At 32.5% G+C, this 20,838-nt stretch overlaps 1 protein-coding gene across 1 annotated transcript; it reads left to right on the top strand.

Moving 5' to 3' along the window:
• Positions 1-4,197: 4,197 nt before the first annotated feature.
• Positions 4,198-19,268, top strand: LOC116125603 (protein DCL, chloroplastic-like). The gene is made up of 3 exons (XM_031411300.1): positions 4,198-4,559; positions 5,754-5,868; positions 19,098-19,268. Exons 1-3 carry the CDS (start codon positions 4,261-4,263, stop codon positions 19,266-19,268), a joined length of 585 nt encoding a protein of 194 aa, XP_031267160.1. The 5' UTR covers positions 4,198-4,260.
• Positions 19,269-20,838: the final 1,570 nt, after the last annotated feature.

Below are 20,838 nucleotides of genomic sequence, written 5' to 3'. Positions count from 1 at the left end.
TGATAATAAAGTCATTATACAATATTTTCAAAAGATAAAATCTCATCGAGGGCAATTATAAATTGTAAAACCCTTCCCCAGTCAGGTATCCTCTGAATATCCCTCAATGAGAATCCAGAGACTTCTTGTCTGGGGAATGAGTTATATTTAGAAATCTTGTGCAAAAATAATAATAATGTCTGAAACATTACTGTAAGATGTACCGCAGCATCAAAATTTGTCCCTTCAAAAATATAAATAAAAACTTAAATTCATTTGGGCATCAATCAATCAAAACATATTAATGTCATTTTCATTCATATGGTGGAAGCTTCAAAAATGTGTTTCAAAAACATTCGTCATTTACATTATTTACATCAAGGTGATAATAAATCATCTCCCCTCACGTGTAGCCCCATTGTCTCTAGCATCCTTCGTTTCTGGTTTACCCACAAAGCAATCAAAAATGAAAGGGAGAGTGCTAATCACTTAATAAAGAATGATTCATTTCATTCTAAATGTGCTATTTGACCTTCATTTAAACATATTTATTAACACACTACTTATCTTTTACATTTAGATATACTTCTCTTTTCTTACTAATTCATATGCTTTTCATCATTTTATCTCATGACTATATAAATATCAATGTGTACACATACAAATAAGTATGTAAACATAGTACACACACATCACATGTCATGATATAACATCTAAATATCATCTAAATATTATCTAACATGAGTATAAATCATCCCATGATGTAAATAACATCGTAACTCATGTAATGCAACTAAATGCATATGAATCATTTAACGTCTAGTCGATCGGACTTTTCTTAGCGTCTTAAGCACTTTATATCATATAGCCTCAAATTCATCTAGAGCTCATATCATCGACAGTTGTGCTTACGCGTTATTTAGCATCTAAATCATATATTCATCTTTCCTCAACCGGTATACGAGGATATGCTTATGCGTTATTTAGCATCTAAAGCATATATTCATATTTCCTCTCATCTAGCCTCAAATTCATCTAGAGCTCATATCATTGAGAGGCGTGCTTACGCGTTATTTAGCATCTAAAGCATAGATTCATCTTTCCTCAACATGTATACGAGGATATGCTTACGCGTTTTTCATCGTGTCTATATGCATCTCTAACATCTTATGGCATATAAATACATGTTTTAGTGAGCTTAATACTTTTGATTCATCTATGGATTATCAATCCATTTACATTACCTCTTGCTCACATTCATCATCTTAAAACATATATTACATTGCATCTTCATGCCATTTCATAACATTAATCATGCATTCGCATCCATGACTATGTATATCTTTCAAAGATATATCTTTCAAAGATCATCTAACTGACGGGTAAACATTAATACACGGCTTAATTACAACGATACATTAATAATCAATTCATAATCATAAGAATTAATTATCTTAAATCTTAAACTTTAACAACCAGAAGTTTATTCTCCAGGCCATTTTCCCCCATTTCTAAAATGAATTGGATCTTGGCCTAATCATAAAAGTGATAGGGCTATGTCTTAAATTTCTAATCCTTCAAGAACCATCTCATTTTGGTTTTTATAACTCAAGTTATGGTCAAAATACTGAAACATGTTTAACATAACCTCTAAACTTACCAAATTCGATTTTTTTTCATATTAACCCATGCCATATCAACTTCAATCGACAATTAACAAATATGTCAACTTATGGATCAATTAAACCTCCCCTTAATAGTGTTTAACATCTTAAAGGAAGGATAAAACCTCACTCCCATGATCATTGCTATAACATTGTAAGTTAATGCAAACCACACATCAACACTTCTAATAGCAACCATTTAATACCATTTAGCCTCCAATACTACAAGTTTTGCCACAATCAACATCAATACTTCATTTTCTTCAATTAAAACATAACAACTCATAAAACATAAATGGCAATAACTTCATGTATAATGAGTTCAATTACACTTGTCATCAACTAATTATATGCCTTAAAGCCTTAATTTAAGGTTTCATTAAAATCTACAAACCCTAGCATAATCCCTAAAGTCATGGGAGATTTTTCCTTACCTTTTTAAAGAATTCCCCCACCAAATCCTTTGCCTTTATCTTCTTTTACATCTTATTCCTACATATATAACGTTATACCTTAACATCTACCCTAAATCTTTAAATCACATCAAAACTAGGGTTTTTATTTCGTACCTTAAACCTCTCAATTTAAAGATCCGAGGCTCCTATCTTGTTCTCCTTGAAAAATTATGCAAAACTTCTTTAAAACTTAGAGACATAAAGTTTGTTTCATGGAGGATTTGAGAGAAAATGGAAGAAATGTTGAAGAAATGATATCTCCCTTGGCTTGAACGAATTTCCTCTCATTTATAGGAAAATTTTCATTAATTTACCAAAATTATGCTGTTGGCCCAATTATTTTAATTATATAACTCATAAGTCCTTAATTCTTCATATAAGGGCATTTTGGTCATTTGGCACTAAACATAATTATTACTTAATTAATGCCATTAAATGCAATTAAGCCTACTCATCCTTGACTTTTACAATGCTTATCCATAGGCAAAATGACTATTTTGCCCTTAATACCCTTTTATGGATATACTGTTCCAAATGAATTGACTATTTTGCTCTTAGTTAAATTTTATGCTTTTTAACATAAAATTAACATCTAAATGACTATTTATGAGTTGTGAGCATACCTTTGACATCTTGGGTATTACATAAATGTATTAGTTAATGAGAATTTTATTAATACAAATATTTGTGTTTATTTTTATTTATGTTAATTGTTACTTTACTCTTTGACCCCCCAAGTTTCATTCCTAGGTCTGCCCCTGGTGTGAACCAAATTCATTCACAGACAAATACTTGAGTCCGTTGGATTATTGACAGCTATATTCTTCTTATCTTCAAAGACGTGACAGATCCTGGATAGTGTAAAACTTTTCTGAACTATGATTGGTGCTCGCTGACATCAACATACGTTAGCTCTTATTTTAGACATAACACACATCATATGTTTATATTGAAAATTCGGAGGTCCTTTTTATTTTATTTATAAAACTACACCTCATTATTTAGATATTAAAAAAAAAAACCCTCATTTCTGTCACTCTACAAATTAAAGGATAAAAGTCATGGTATGAGGCTGAGGAAGACGCACACCATAAAATTGGAAGGGTGTAATAGATGAGGACGACAGAACTCTCTCATGTAGACTATTCAACGCAGGAAAGCTGAAATAATAAAAGTTGAAACAGACAAAAAAAGAGATTAAGAAAACAGTGAGATGATGGCCTCTCCGGCTCTCCCTAAGAGGCTAAGACTCTGTAGTCATCATTGGGCCTACATACCCCACACGAAAGAAAGAACTAGATTTGCCGAGGGACATAGTGAGTATTTTTGGTTAGCGGATTCAAAATATTCAAGTTGAAAATTTATAATAAAATTTGATGGGGGTTAAAATTATAAATACAATAATATTAAATTTATAAACAAATTTTACAAAGATTTATATACAAATTAATGTGACATAAAATGAATGAAAGAGTAAATATAAAAAGTTAAACTCTCATATTCACTTTTCTATTTATTTTATTCCACATCAATTTTTATATAAATCTTCGTAAGACTTATTTGTACATGTAACATTACTCTTATAAATATTATAAACTATTTTTTTTTTAAAGTTTGAATAGGTTTAATATAAATTTAAATAAAGTCAAAATTATAAATACTATAAAATATAAATCTATTTTTTATTTTTTCCAAAATTTGAGTGACTTCCATTGAACTCAAATTTTATAGTGTGATTAAGTCTTTAGATCCGCCGCTCCTCCACCCTTGAGTACTACCATCGCTCACCATAATAGTATAATAATCCAATCCCTACTCTTGAATCATATAATTATAACCCTCCACCATAATAATATGCTGCCTCTTATCCCACTTTTAAAATATTTATATTCAAAGTGCCAACAATTTATTTCCACTCAACTTAAAATGGATCAAAATCTCAATTAATCTCCTTCATAATAAAAAAAATTAATTCAAATCCATCATTTGTAACTAAACTTAATAGTGGGTTATAGCTCCACTCAAAGTCCAATTGATCTATGTCCATAAACCCACCACTAAAGTAGGTCCATGTACCCAACACCTGATACGACGACGTAGTAATCGATCACTAAACCCCGAGGAAATCACTGGATTCTCACCGTCTCCACTCAAAACTTCCAATGGCCGCTCCTTTGCTACTCAGGGGCATCCCGCTCCTGCGCCTTCGGCTGGCCGCCAGGCTCCTCGCCCCGGCCCGAAAAACTATATGTTCAGCCACATCTTCCGAGCCGACTCAGCCGGACGAGAACGTAATTTCTGAAGACAAAACCACCGCAACAGTCTTTACCATGAAGGACCCTCCCAACTACAGCAAGTGGAACGATCCTGATTACAGGAAGTGGGAAGATAAAGAGAATGAGATTCTTCGAGATATCCAGCCTATAATGTTTCTTGCCAAAGAGATTATTCACTCCGACAGGTTAACCTCTATTCGTATATATATATATATATTTTTTGGGTGTGTGTGTGTGGTGGTTTAGTTAATTGTCTTATCTGGTGTTACTGAGCTTAACTGATTTAATTTTATGAGAGCAAATGCATGTTTTGTACTGTTTATGCATTTGTATTGCTATTCTTATTGAAAGCTTTTAATTTATTTTGAATCATTAAACTATTTAGTCATATGTTATTTGATCAGGATCATTTGTGTTAAGCGTGCTAATATCTAACTTAAATTAATTTCTATAAAATGTTAAGGACAGTGTGCTTTTTTTATTAGGTTAGGATACTGTCACTTGAAATTTGATTAAACGAAACTCTTACACGTTCATTTATCTTAAGTCAACTCTAATTGTTCCTTTATCTCAAACCTGATGGTTTAGAAAGTTGTTGAGTTAATAATGTTAAATAATTATTAAATATTATATTTTGACTCCTAATCATGTCAAAGAAGAGATAATAGCTACACATTTGTTGTTTAGAAAAGAATACTGTGGCAGTGGTTACTTTTTTTCTGCAGATCAGTGGTTACATTCTGCTAATTGCTCAAAATATCTTGTTAAACGGATGAAAACTTCAAAGGGAATCAGATTATGCTGAAAACCAGGCTGCTTCCTTCTCCACTTTAAATTTTTTTAGTTGTCATTATTTAATTGGCATAAAAATTTGATAACAATGGGGTTCAATTTCTTAGAAGCCAGCCTTCTTTGGATCCATGGTAGTTTTTTAACCAATATTAGATTTTGAGAGATTGATGTGTGGCTTCATGCTCTATCAAGTGCCTCGTCATAGTGAATTTAGCTTGATTTTGTATAAGAAACTAGAAACTAAATAAATAAAATACTTTCAATTTTTAAACTTTTCACTGGACTGACAACTATAAAGGAACCAAGCAACTTCATATCCTGATATTTAAATAATCTCATAGAAATTTGTGATGCCATCAAAATTTTGTCCTGAGGTTGATCATAATATTCCCAATTCACAAAAATGTGTAGTAAGCATAATTTTTCAGATTTATTTGGCAGTTATCACAGAGACTGTTGAATAATGCTTACTGGTGGTTGAAATTGGAGCTCATGGTCTTTGATGTATAGAGAATTACTCTTTATGAAACAATTATGTCTTCATCTTTAGTTATAATGCTATATTTGATTATATTTCCCGCTTCTAGGTATATGGATGGAGAACGTCTAACAGCAGAAGATGCGAGAGCTGTGGTAGAAAATCTTCTTGTTTATCATCCACATTGTGAAGATAAAGTTGGATCTGGTCTTGATTCGATTATGGTAAGTCAAAGTTTGCATAATCTATTATATAATTATGAGCCCGTTTGGATGGGGTTAATATTTGATAACTGGGGTAATATCTTTTTTAAATTGAGTAGATGACGATGTTTGGTTGATTTGTAAAAAAATTTTCCCGGAATCAAATATGTCAAATAATGGCATTTGTGGGGTAAGTTGCGAGGAATATTATTTTCTTAGTTGAGCATTTGATCCAAATTAGCCTTATATTTATATTTAGAAAACACTCAATTCACTCATATAGATCATTTTGTCCTCACTTTTTAAATTTTCCAGACGATATTGCCTTTGTTATTGTTATTATTTATAGAAATGCCACGAAATGTTGTTGTACCAAGATCTAGCCATCACAACCAGCCACCGTCAACTGTCGTTGCAGGCTGCCAAAAGTCGCCATAATGGCGTACGACTAGCCGTATATGGCCGACCGTGCGTCGGTGAGGCCCTTTCTGGTCATAGATCATAGATACATGGTCAGAAACGGCCAGATCTGGCCGTTTCACAACTAGATCTATGGTATTTTCACGGCCAAAGACCTAGCCATTTCACGGCTAGATCTATGGCCTTGATTGGCCGTATATGGCGGGCCGTGCAACGGTAAAACCCTTTTCGAACATGGATCACATATACATGGTCGGAAACGACCAGATCTGGCCGTTTCAAGGCCAAAGACTTGGCCATTTCATGCCCAGATTTGTGGTATTGCCTTCGGCTGCCCGCGGTGGTGGCTGGCTGCCGGCAGTGGCTTGGGGTGTGTAGGGGTTTTTTTATTAAGTTTAAACTGTTTTTGGTTGCTAAGGTGTTTTTGCTAAATCTGAAAAATAAGGGGTTAAAAGAAATTATTCAAAAAATTAATAACAAAAATACTATTATATTATCATATAAAAATGAGGGCAATTTAGTAATTTGTATAACATACCTATCCATTTATTCTTCCAATCAAATATATTATTTACCAATTTATTCGAACTAACCAAACACATTTTCTAAACATTCATAGTAATCTTCAACGTGATCTTTCTTTCCATTAATATAATATGTCTTTATAATAAAACATTATATGATCCAAACGCCCTCTATTGAATATTTTGTTTTACCTACTGTAATGAATCTCTTGTGCTTGCTATTTTACAAATTACTTTACTTTCAATCTCCATTTTGGTCAATTTGGGAGTTGCAAAACAATTCAAACAATGTCATCTTCAAATACTCTGCATTAATCCTTTACATTTTTTATCAATTAAATCCTCTGTAAAATATTGGTCACCTTGCCTATTTCTTGCAATTGAAGCCCTTGTTCTTTTTGTTCCGTTATCCTTTTTCAATCTTTGATTTTTGATATTCAAGCTCCAAGGAAAGGGGCAGTTGTTGCTCATCATCCATTAGTTTGTTTGTTGTTTCTGCTCATCTTAATAAGTTCAGGAAGATAAGAAAAAGTTTTCATTCTACTCATTGAATCACTCTAGCAATGCATTTTGGTACCTTGTCTTATGAAAAGTAAATATGTAAATTTGATCCCTTTATACTGTCATGGTCAGGGCCAGGTCATCCGTCAATCTAATTTTTAAAATCACTTTTGCTTCAGCAAATTCTCTATAGGAATGCTTCACCTAAAGGAGACTAATCAGAAAGCATCTTGCATGGTAATCATCATGGATACCGATACTTTTAGTTTCTTCATGAGTGGGTGATGAAGTTTTTTTTTGATTGTTTAATTCTGGATATGGCATAATGTGCTGTAGGCTAAAATCGTTCCTCCAAATAATAAGTTAAATTCTTAGCTATTTTTGTTCCAAACACTGATACAGATGATGCTGGATCCATTTATTGTTTGCCAACTGCAACTAGGCCACTGAAGAATTAGCTAACACAGAAAAGCACCATTTTGAATTAATTACAAAACTTTTTTAATCTCTTTGAGCTGAATTTTCTCATGCCATAAATGCACTTTTTATCTTTTCTGTGTTTGAGTCTGCAACCACAAGAGTACAACTTAAACAATATCGAATAACTTTCTTTCCGTATTATTTGTTGTGTTTCTTATGGATGTTGGTGTAAAATGTTCAGTCGTCCTTATGTTAATATACTTTTTTCAGCTGGCTATTTTTCTTTTCTAGTTGCAGGACAAAATTTCAGAATAGATCATGAATTGTTATTATTTTGGAAGACAGACACATCCTCATTATCGACTATTCAACTTGCCAATCGACGCTGAATTATTAGGGATTTATCTTCCAATAAATACAATTTGGGTTGTTTGAATCTTCTTGCTATTCATTCTTTCATGCAGGTGTTGTCCTATTTTTTTAAAACAGAATTTTAGCTTTGGGCTCCAACACTAAGATGGGCTAGAAATTAGAATTTATCTTCCAACACGGGTTGATCATGCACTTTCCTCCTCAGTGAAAAGAAATAAAATAAAAAGAATTTTATAGGAGGAGGGCTTACTGTGAGCAGATGAGGGCGTTCACTTTGAATCATAATTCTTCTGCCATCATGCTTCCTTCTACTATAGACATATTTTATCCGAATCACTGTGTAAAATCTGATGAGTATTAGACAAGGTTACAAGGGTTGTCATCAATTTTATAGCAAAAGAAAGATAATTGAACCATCCTTTCATTGTTATACAATCAAAGTATTTGTAGATTTATGAGAATTTCAAATTAAATCAACTTCTATCTTTATTTTCAATTTTGTCTGCAAACCTTATCACTCGTGTAGAAATGAAAAATCTTTACAATCTTTTTTAACATGTGGCTATTTTATGCATTACATTAAAAAAATCAGATGTAGGATGTTTCAAAAATAACAACTTCATTCACCAAATTTTATATTTGTCAACATTTCTAAAATTTTCCCATTTATTTTATGACTTTATATTAATAAATGATAAATTTAATAAGATCTAAACAAAATCTTGTATTTATTTAACATATCAGTTACAGATGATGTATTCTCCAATTTAAAGCAAGTGCATCATTGTTATGTTTGTTTGTCTCCATTAGTGACTTCCAATTTCAATGTATGTTGCATAATTAACGATTTGTAAGTATGTTATAGGTATCTTTCATGCTTTAACTTATAATGCACCATCTCCCATTCAGTATTATTGATTATTCGCATTGTTGTACGTGATTTTGACACCAACAACTTTACATGTGATAAAATATTAAGAAATCACGCGTGAGATAATTATTAAGGTTTATTGTGGTACTATTTTACAGTAGCATGCAAAAACGTAACAGTAATGAACAGTTGACTTTTTATAGTGGTTCAATGCTTAAAGCGAATCTTGCATCTATTGTTTTTCTTATTGATTTTTTTCCTGGTCGTTAACTAAGATTACACTAGGTTGCGAACTGCGATCTGGTATTACAATGTTTGGTGTTCTAAGAATTCTTAGAGATGTCGAGTCAGTCTATTTCTCGTAGTATGTCTTTGTTATTTTCTTTGTTGAATTCAATGATCTGATCTTGATTTTGTGAGGGAACTGCTTATTTATTTCCGTTTTACTCAAGGTAATGATTACAACCCTGTAAATGGGTTAGTGTCGTACAAATCTCTCATATCTTCTCATGGGTTGAGAACTAAAATAATATCTTTAAATAAAATGGGGCTTGGATAGATGTGAACCAAGTGCAAGCCCACATGGGGTCACGTGGGTCAAGTGACCCCACCTGGGTTTATTTTTAAATTTTGCCCCATAAAAAAACTACATTCAAAATTACAGTAAATTAAATTAATTAAAATTGTGACTTTCTCTAATAATATATTTCCCCTTTTTCTCCAATCCTAACTTTTTCTCTTATCCAGGGTGCCTCGCTCCATCTCTCCAATCCCTATTTTTCTCTAATAATATATTAAAATTTATGCAATCATTTAATTTTTTGTTTAGTCTATTTATGATGAAAGATTACTTACTTTACAAATGAACTTTTTCAAGCACTACAAAAAAAAGATCAAGATATTGTAAATGTTATGAATTTGGTTGAAGCGTGTAAGCAACTTTACAATTGATGAGGGATAGTGGATGAGAGAATTTACTTAACAAAGTTTGTTATTTTTTTTGCCAAACATGAAATTATATTCCAAATATGGATGACAAATTTTTTATTTCTCAAGCACTACAAAAAAAGATCAGATATTGTAAATGCTATGAATTTGGTTGAGCGTTTAAGCAGCTTTACAATTGATGAGGGATAGTGGATGAGAGAATTACTTAACAAAGTTTGTTATTTTTTTGCCAAACATGACATTGATATTCCAAATATGGATGACAATTTTTTATTCAAGGGCGATCACAACGGAAGACTAAGGTATCACAAACATGATCATTACCGTATTGAAGTTATTTGGTGTCCGAATATGTAGCTCTCAGAGTTGAATAATCGTTTCAATGAGGTAAACATTGAATTACTTATTTGCTTGCATGCTTATGTCCTAAAATTTTGTTGCTTTTGATAAGCAAAAATTGATGCGTCTTGCTTAACTTTATCTAGAAGATTTTTCTAACTTAGAACTTATAACGCTTGATTCTCAATTTGATATTTGCATTGGATGTATGCTCTAATGTTAAATTCATGGAATTGAATGAGATTGGAGATCTTGCAAGAGTGATGGCTGAAACTAGAGGATAGAGTGTTTCTATAGTTTATATGTTGAAAAATTAATATTGATTTTACTAGTTGCCACTGCTAGTGTAAGAGGCTTTTTCAGCTTGAATGTTGTGAATAATCGTTTGCGAAATAGAATGAGTGATTAATGGTTGAATGATAGTTTAGTTATGTATATGAAAAGAATGTTTTTGATATTATTGATAATGAAGTCATATACATATTTTCAAAAGATAAAACTCATCGAGGACAATTATAAATTGTAAAACCCTTCTCCAGTCAGGATCCCTCTGAATATCCCTCAATGGAATCCAGAGAATTCTTGTCTGGGGAACGAGTTATATTTAGAAACCTGTGCAAGAATAATATAATGTCTGAAACTTATTGTAAGATGTACCGCAGGATCAAAATTTGTCCTTCAAAAATAAAATAAAAACTTAAATTCATTTGGGCATCAATCATCAAAACATATTAATGTCATTTTCATTCATATGGTGGAAGCTTCAAAAATGTGTTTCAAAAACATTGTCATTTACATTATTTACATCAAGATGATAAAAATCATCTCCCTCACGTGTAGTCCCGTTGTCTCTAGCATCTTTCGCTTTTGGTTTACCCCAAGCATCACAATAAAAGGGTGAGCGCTAATCGCTTAATAGAATGATTCATTTCATTCTAAATGTGCTATTTGACCTTCATTTAAACATATTTATTACACCACCACTTATCTTTTACATCTAGGTATACTTCCATTTTCTTACTAATTCATATGTTTTTCATCATTTATCTCATGTGTACACATACAAATAAGTATGTAACATAGTACACACACTCCCATGTCTGATATAACATCTAAATATCATCTAACATGAGTTATAATCATCCCATGATGTAAATGACATCGTAACTCATGTAATGCAACTAAATGCATATGAATCATTTACGTCTAGTCGATCGACTTTTCTTAGCGTCTTAAGCCTTTATATCGTCTACCCTCAAATTCATCTAGAGCTCATATCATCGACAGGCATGCTTACGCTTATTTAGCATCTAAATCATATTTTCATCTTTCCTCAACCGGTATATGAGGATATGCTTATGCGTTATTGAGCATCTAAACATATATTCATCTTTCCTCTCATATAGCCTCAAATTCATCTAGAGCTCATATCATTGAGGGCGTGCTTACGCGTTATTTAGCATCTAACCATAGATTCATCTTTCCTCAACATGTATACGAGTAGCTTACGCGTTTTTCATCCTGTCTAATGCATCTCTAACATCTTATGGCATGTAAATACTGAAAGATGGATGCATGAGAATCAAGCATATCATACTATAACAAGTATAGCCATAGTTTAAAAATAAATTTCAATCAAGTTGAAATAAGTGGTAGAACATGTTACCTTAAGCCCTCAGCAACCTTGGAGCCTCTAATTTCAAGAGAAATTAAGCAAAAGAGTATCCACACCAAGGGAAAAAGAAATTTGACCAAGAGAAAGGTTTAGGGTTCTTAGAGATTTTTTTTTTCTCTTTTTTTCTCTATACAAAAATTGATATATCATTTTCTTTATATAGGAATCCTTGTAAACAATTCAATAATTGTTTTGGACTTCCTTAAACAATTTCATAATTATTATGAAGTTGTTAAACTTCTTTAAATGATAACATTGGATTACATTTAATCACAATTAACAATTAAACTCTTAAATTTTTACATAACAATTTAACCCTTAATTGTTTACTTACAGCTCCTTGTAAAATCCAATTTAATATAAGAAAATGTTTAATAATAATTTATTACCCTTGGTAGGTGCTAGCCAACCTTGGATAATCAACTCTCTTTGGCTATTTCTCCATTCTCCTTAGTTTTTATGTGTGACCTCTTAAGTTCACTGTGGCCTAGCCGTGGACCCATATCACAGTCTATTTCGATATGTTTTGTCATAACTCTTTATGAACAAAACTCCCACTGATTATGGTAGGCATTTAGCAATGCTCCATAACCCCTAAGTCACAATGAAGATATACTCCAACGAACCTTTTACATCATACACGTTGTATAATCAAATCCTTCCGTTATCTAATCCCAATTAAGAATGGATTCATGTTATGTCAAAATCCTTATCTTAATTTTAATTTAATACATTGGAACGTGTCACTATGAAACAACCTTTCATGTAACATTTTGTATACTCCGGCCAGAGATTTCCCTTTTTCAATGTATCTGACATTTGTCGGAACTTGATATCAATCTATACCAAGTTAACGGATCCCATCTTGACTATCACTTGTCCTCACACATAACAACACATGCCAAATCGGCTTATTAACACATGCGTGATTAGCCTCATGTTTATACACAATATGAACCATATGCTTTTATGCAGAATCCAACCATGATATCTCAGGTCTAAGGATTAATAATACCCTGTAGATCTTATGATAAATCATTGACTACATTTTAAATGTCCATTGATTCATCATAAATGGCCATATCAATAAACAGTTCACTAACTGCGTATCCATGCTAATGCCCTAGTGATATAACTTTATAATCACCCACACTAATCCCATCACATGATATTCTACGGAGGCATTCAACATGCCTACTATGTAATATTATTGCCCAATTAATACCTATGTAGGAATACTTTGATGATTTTGATCTTCTAAAGATTTGTATCGTCCGACATTTCACATGTAATACATATATATAATGAAGCAATAAACCACATGTGAAATAAGAACACTTTCTTCTATTGATAAGATAAAATGTATATACAAACTATATACATTCCTATATATACAAACATAATGCCTCAGAACCGTGACACGATTGGTTCCTAGGGCATACACTAACAAAACTGTTTTAGTGAGCTTAATACTTTTGATCATCTTAGATTATCAATCCTTTACATCGCCTCTTGCTCACATTCTACATCTTAAAACATATTACATGCATCTTCATGCCTTTCATAACATTATCATGCATTCGCATCCTGACTATGTATATCTTTCAAAGATATATCTTTCAAAGATCATCTAACTAATGGGTAAACATTAATACACGGCTTAATTACAATGATACATTAATATCAATTCATAATCTAAGAATTAATTATCTTAAATCTTAAACTTTAACAACAAGAAGTTTATTCTCCAGCCATTTTCCCCCTTTTCTAAAATGATTGGATCTTGACCTAATATAAAGTGATAGGGCTATGTCTTAAATTTCTAATCCTTCAAGAACCCTCTCATTTCGATTTTTATAACTCAATTTATGGTCAAATTGAAACATGTTTAACTAAACCCCTAAACTTACCAAATCCGATTTTTTTTCATATTAACCCATGCCATGTCAACTTCAATTGACAATTAACAAATGTCAACTTATGGATCAATTAAACCTCCCCTTAATAGTGTTTAACACTTAAAGGAAGGATAAAACCTCACTCCCATCATTGCTATAACATTGTAAGTTAATGCAAACCACACATCAACACTTCTAATAGCAATCATTCAACCCCATGTAGCCTCCAATACTACAGTTTTGCCACAATCAACATCAATACTTCATTTTCTTCAATTAAAACTAACAACTCATAAAACATAAATGACAATAACTTCATGTATAATGAATTCAAGGCAATAAATAACTAATGAGTTCAATTACACTTACCATCAACAATTCTATGCCTTAAGCCTTAATTTAAGGTTTCATTAAAATCTACAAACCCTAGCATAATCCCTAAAGTCATGGGAGGTTTTTCCTTACATTTTTAAAGAATTCCCCCACCAAATCCTTTGCCTTTATCTTCTTTTACCCATTATTCCTACATATATAACATTATACCTTAACATCTACCTTAATTTAAATCACATCAAAACTAGGTTTTTATTTGACCTTAAACCTCTCAATTTGAAGATCCAAGGCTCCTATCTTGTTCTCCTTGAAAAACTATGCAAAACTTCTTTAAAACTTGAGAGAGAAAGCTTGTTCATGAGGATTTGAGAGAAAATGGAAGAAATGTTGAAGAAATGATATCTCCCTTGGCTTGAACAATTTCCTCTCTATTTATAGGAAATATTTTCATTAATTTTCCAAAATTATGCTATTGGCCCAATTATTTTAATTATATACCTCATAAGTCTTTAATTTTCATATAGGCATTTTGGTCATTTGGCACTAAACATAATTATTACTTAATTAATGTCGTTAAATGCAATTAAGCCTACCATCATTGACTTTTACAATGTTTATCCAGAGCAAAATGACTATTTACCCCTATACCCTTTTATGGATATACTGTTCCAAATAATTGACTATTTTGCTCTTAGTTAGATTTTATGATTTTTTAACATAAAATTAATATCTAAATGACTATTTATGAGTTGTGAGCATACCTTGACATCTTGGGTATTACAAATGTATTAGTTAATGAGAATTTTATTAATACATATTTTGTTTTTATTTTTATTTATGTTAATTGTTACTTTACTCTTTGACCCCCCTAAGTTTCATTCCTGGGTTCGCTCCTGGTGTGAACTAAATTCATTCACAGACAAATACTTGAGTTTATTGGATTGTTGACAACTATATTCTTCCTGTCTTCAAAGGGTGACAGATCCTGGATAATGCAAACATTTCTGAACTATGATTGGTGCTTGCTCACATCACATATGTTAGCTCTTATTTTAGACATAACCCACATCATATGTTCGTATTGAAAATTTGGAGGTCCTTTTTATTTTATTTATAAAACTACACCTCAATAAAAAAAAAAAAAAAAAAAACCTCTTTTTTTCTGTCACTCTACGAATTAAGGATAAAAGTCATGGTAGGAGGCTGAGGAAGACGCACACCATAAAATTGGAAGGTGTAATGAGATGACGCCAACTCTATCATGTAGACTATTCAACGCAGGAAAGGTGAAATAATAAGTTGAAACAACAAAAAAAACAGAGAAAGAAAACAGTGAGATGATGACCTCTCCGACTCTGCCTAAGAGCTAAGACTCTGTAGTCGTCATTGGGCCTACATACCCCACACGAAAGAAAGACTGGTTATCGCCGAGGGACATATGGAGTATTTTTGGTTAGCGGATTCAAAATATTCAAGTTGGAAATTTATAATAAAATTTGATGGGGGTTAAATTATAAATAAATATACTAATTTACAACAAATTTTACAAAGATTTATATACAAATTAATGTGACATAAAATGAATGAAAGAATAAATATAAAAAGTCAAACTCTCATATTCACCTTCCATTTATTTTTTTCCATATCATTTGTATAATCTTCGTAGACTGTTTGTACATGTAGCATTACTTTTATAAATATTATAACTATTTTTTTTTTTTTTTTTAAGTTTGAATAGGTTTAATATAATTTAATAAAGTCAAAACTTATATATTATAAAAATATAAATCTATTTTTTATTTTTTCCAAAATTTGAGTGACTTCCATTGAACTCAAATTTTATAATGTGATTAAGTCTCTAATCCGCCGCTCCTCCCCCCTTGAGTACTACTATCGCTCACCATAATAGTATAATAATCCAATCCCTACTCTTGAATCATATAATTATAACCCTCCACCATAATAATTTGCTGCCTCTATCCCACTTTTAAAATATTTATATTCAAAGTGCCAACAATTATTTCCACTCAACTTAAATGGATCAAAATCTCAATTAATCTCCTTCATAATAAAAAAATTAATTCAAATCCATCTTTGTAACTAACTTAGTAGTGGGTTTTAGCTCCACTCAAAGTCCAATTATGTCCATAAACCACCACTAAAGTAGGTCCATGTACCCATACCTGATACGACGACGTAGTAATCGATCACTAAACCCCGAGGAAATCACTGGATTCTCACCGTCTCCACTCAAAACTTCCAATGGCCTCCCTTTGCTACTCAGGCACCCGCTCCTGCGCCTTCGGCTGCCGCCAGCTCCTCGCCCCGCCCCGAAAAACTATATGTTCAGCCACATCTTCCGAGCCGACTCAGCCGGACGAGAACGTAATTTCGAGACAAAACCACCGCAACAGTCTTCACCATGAAGACCCTCCACCTACAACAAGTGAACGATCCTGATTACAGGAGTGGAGGATAAAGAGAATGAGATCCTTCGAGATATCCAGCCTATATGTTTCTTGCCAAGAGATTATTCACTCCGACAGGTTAACCTCTATTCGTATTTTTTGTGTGTGTGTGTGTGTGTGTGGTTTAGTTAATTGTCTTATCTGGTGTTACTGAGCTTAACTGATTAATTTTATGAGAGCAAATGCATGTTTTGTACTGTTTATGCATTTGTATTGCTTTCTTATTGAAAGCTTTTAATTTATTTTGAATCATTAAACTCTTTAGTCATATGTTATTTGATTAGGATCATTTGTGTTAAGCGTGCTAATATCTAACTTAAATAAATTACTATAAAATGTTAAGACAGTGTGCTTTTTTTATTAGGTTAGTAACTGTCACTTGAAATTTGATTAACGAAGCTCTTACACGTTCATTTTCTTAAGTCAACTCTGATTGTTCCTTTATCTCAAACGTGATGGTTTAGAAAGTTGTTGAGTTAATAATGTTAAATATTATATTTTGACTCCTAATCATGTCAAAGAAGATATAATAGCTACACTTTGTTGTTTAGAAAAGAATACGTGGCAGTGGTTCTTTTTTCTGCAGATCCGTGGTTACATTCTGCTAATTGCTCAAAATATCTTGTTAAACGGATGAAAACTTCAAAGGAATCAGATTATGCTGAAAACCAGGCTGCTTCCTTCTCCACTTTAATTTTTTTAGTTGTCATTATTTATTGGCATAAAAATTTGATAACAATGGTTTCAATTTCTTAGAAGCCAGCCTTCTTTGGATCCATGGTAGTTTTTTAACCAATATTAATTTTGAGAATTGATGTGTGGCTTCAGCTCTATCAAGTGCCTTGTCATAGTGAATTTAGCTTGATTTTGTATAAGAAACTAGAAACTAATAAATAAAATACTTTCAATTTTTAAACTTTTCACTGGACTGACAACTATAAAGGAACCAAGCAACTTCATATCCTGATATTTAAATAATCTCATAGAAATTTGTGATGCCATCAAAATTTTGTCCTGAGTTGATTCATACTATTCGCCACTGAAGAATTAGCTAACACAGAAAAGCACCATTTTGAATTAATTACAAAACTTTTTTAATCTCTTCGAGCTGAATTTTCTCATGCCATAAGTGCACTTTTTATCTTTTCTATGTTTGAGTCTGCAACCACAAGAGTACAACTTAAACAATATCGAATAACTTTCTTTCCGTATTATTTGTTGTGTTTCTTATGGATGTTGGTGTAAAATGTTCAGTCGTCCTTATGTTAATATACTTTTTTCAGCTGGCTATTTTTCTTTTCTAGTTGCGGGACAAAATTTCAGAATAGATCACATAGAATAATATACCTGGAGAATTACAAAAAAGTGAATGGAAGTTGTTTTTCACAATTCTAATGATACCTTAAAAAGGTGGTTTTAAGTGCATTTGGCCTGTCTTACAGGCAAGCTAAGTGTCTGTCTGACCTGAGTCCTGTATCAGTTACCTTACTATGGATCAGCTCATCGAGGGACTGCTGTCAGCTTGAGCTTCAACTGGACTTCAATTAAGCCAGACAATCAAAACACTCATATGACCCTTATCAATTTCGAAGATTCACCTCTGGCAGGACTTTGACCTGAAATTTTAAAGTTTTAACTCATCTACTTACTAATTGAAGTAAAATCTTTCTTTCTGAGTAGGATGAATTTAAATCAATTGAACTACAAACATAAGATACACACACATGCATGTTTGCACATACACACTTAAACATGCACACAGACAGAGACACATCCACTTACCTTAGATCAAGTGAACTTCTGATTGTTTTAATTTTAGTAAAGCTTAGCCAAGCTGAAACTGTGGGAGTGATGCTAGCTGAGCCCAATTTACATTCCTATCTGCACGTTTGAGACAGTTTAAGTACAACTTGGGCAGTTTAGTTGCATAACTCAGTTTTATCGTTCATCTTTGACTTCTTGGGTACAGGATTCTTTGAATTTCCCTGCAGACATATTTTGATTTGTCCCCGCTTTATGTGGGGTAGAAAATTTTGACTTTCAACATAAAAAATTAGAACTTTAATTCACGGATAAATCAGGTGATTACCTCTGATTGGTTTTCTTCACAAAGCTTGGTAAGATTTGGTGGGTTTTTGTCTCACATTTGATTGGCATGTAGATATGTAGACAGAAATTTTTGCCTGCAGTCTGTCTCGCCTCCATTATTTGTCATTTGGAATCCTCTTTTCCCTATGTATTTCTCACCTTTTTTTTTCTCTATTACTATTAGGATCTCTTCATAGGTTGGGATTTGTTAGTAACAGAACTGATTATTGTATTATTATAGGCAAATTTATTTAGGTACATGTCGTTGGATATAGATGGCTGTCCTAGATGGCTAAATTTTCTCACTTCAGCTTATTTTTTGTCTGTTATGAGATAAAAGAATTATTTTCTCTATAGGAAACAAATTAATAAGTCTTTTTAACTTCTCTGAAGGTTGATCGACATCCTGAATACAGGCATTCAAGGTGCCTGTATGTTGTTAGAACCGATGGTGGATGGATAGATTTCTCCTACCAGAAGTGTCTTCGAGCATACATTCAAGATAAGTATCCATCCTATGCTGAAAGATTTATTCGAGAACATTTTAAACGTGGTAGTGGTTGATATTTGTTATTGCGGTTTCTGATGCCGGTCTTAAACTATGATTTTGGTGCCAGTTTAGACTGATGTGTACTAAAAGATTTGAAGTTTTCATGCGATCGGGGATGGGTCCATGGTATGGGTAATCTGCATACAATATATAGCCTAGATCTACAGATTGTCAATGTAGTAGATAATTGTTGACTGGCACTTGAAGTTTTGGACAAAGAAAATGATTGAAATGAACATCACTTTTTTGACTTGGAGCTTCGCTCTTGTTGGATTTGCATGTATATTTGGCTCATTTGGTCCTGAGAATCCAATTTTTATAATTTTGTAGGGATTCTCAGATTACTAAATTATATTTGTAAAACCCTTTTTGACCGACGGTTCAATTTCAATTCAGGGTTAGAATTTGATGGTTTATTACACATTGCAAACACTCTATTACCTCCAATTTCATCGGAAGGTCATAACGACAGTCAACCCCTATCATACCTGTTCCAAGAAAAACATATTTATATACTTATATATTCCTTTTCCTGCAAGTTGTAATGTTATGGTGGATAGTGTTTTCTGCTACTTTGACGTCTCTTGAGGCAGAAATGTGATGACATTAAATATCGAATCATCTGGATATTTGGTCTGATGGGTCATATCAGATTTTAACCTACATTATTCACTGAGTGATTCAGTGATCAGGCGTGTGATGGATTTACTAGGAATTCTTTTGGTACTAGTAAAATTATAATTACACATACAATTTTGGAAACTAAATAGCTGCAGACCTACGGTGTTCTGGTCCCCACTTCAGTAGTTCCTAAGTAGTTGAGGCAGGATTTGGGCGCGTCGAAAGAGTCAAGCCCAGCTGGGCTCGTTGTCCAGTTGTGAAAAAACTATCATGAATGTTCTTATTTTGGAAGACAGACACAGCCTGATTATCGAGTATTCAAGGCACGCTACAGTTTGATGGCATGCCAACTTCTAACTTGCCAATCGACGCTGAATTATTATGGAATTTATCTTCCAATAAATACAATTTGGGTTGTTTGAATCTTCTTGCTATTCGTTCTTTCATGCAGGTGTTGTCCTGTTTTTTTAAAACAGATTTTTTGCTTTGGGCTCCAACAGTTAGATGGGCTAGAAATTAGAATTTATCTTCCAACACGGGTTGATCATGCACTTTCCTCCTTCTCAGTGGAAAGAAATAAAATAAAAAGAATATATGATAGGAGGGAGGGCTTACTGTGAGCAGATGAGGGCGTTCACTTTGAATTATAATTCGTCTGCCATCATACTTCCTTCCACTATAAACAATATTTTATCTTTTTATATTTGTCAACATTTCTAAAAATTTCCCATTTATTTTATGACTTTGTCATTAATAAAAATGATAAATTTAATAAGAATCTAAACAAAATTACTTGTATTTATTTAACATATTCAGTTACAGTTGATGTATTCTCCAATTTAAAGTGCATCATTGTTATGTTTGTTTGTCTCCATTAGCTAACTTCCAAATTTCAATGTATTGTTGCATAATTAACGATTTGTAAGTATGTTATAGGTATCTTTCATGCTTTAATTTATAATA

The sequence above is a fragment of the Pistacia vera genome, unplaced genomic scaffold (genome assembly GCF_008641045.1).
Source record: "Pistacia vera cultivar Batoury unplaced genomic scaffold, PisVer_v2 Contig169, whole genome shotgun sequence".
NCBI classification, from domain to species: domain Eukaryota; kingdom Viridiplantae; phylum Streptophyta; class Magnoliopsida; order Sapindales; family Anacardiaceae; genus Pistacia; species Pistacia vera.
This window is presented reverse-complemented; position numbering and strand designations above follow the sequence as displayed.

What these genes read in the sequence shown, in the direction of transcription:
- LOC116125603 (XM_031411300.1), top strand. Translation starts at nt 4,261, where the DNA reads ATGGCCGCTCCTTTGCTACTCAGGGGCATCCCGCTCCTGCGCCTTCGG. An exon ending in GAGATTATTCACTCCGACAG is followed by an intron (nt 4,560 to 5,753) that starts GTTAACCTCTAT and finishes TCCCGCTTCTAG; the next exon opens with GTATATGGATGGAGAACGTC. An exon ending in CTGGTCTTGATTCGATTATG is followed by an intron (nt 5,869 to 19,097) that starts GTAAGTCAAAGT and finishes ACTTCTCTGAAG; the next exon opens with GTTGATCGACATCCTGAATA.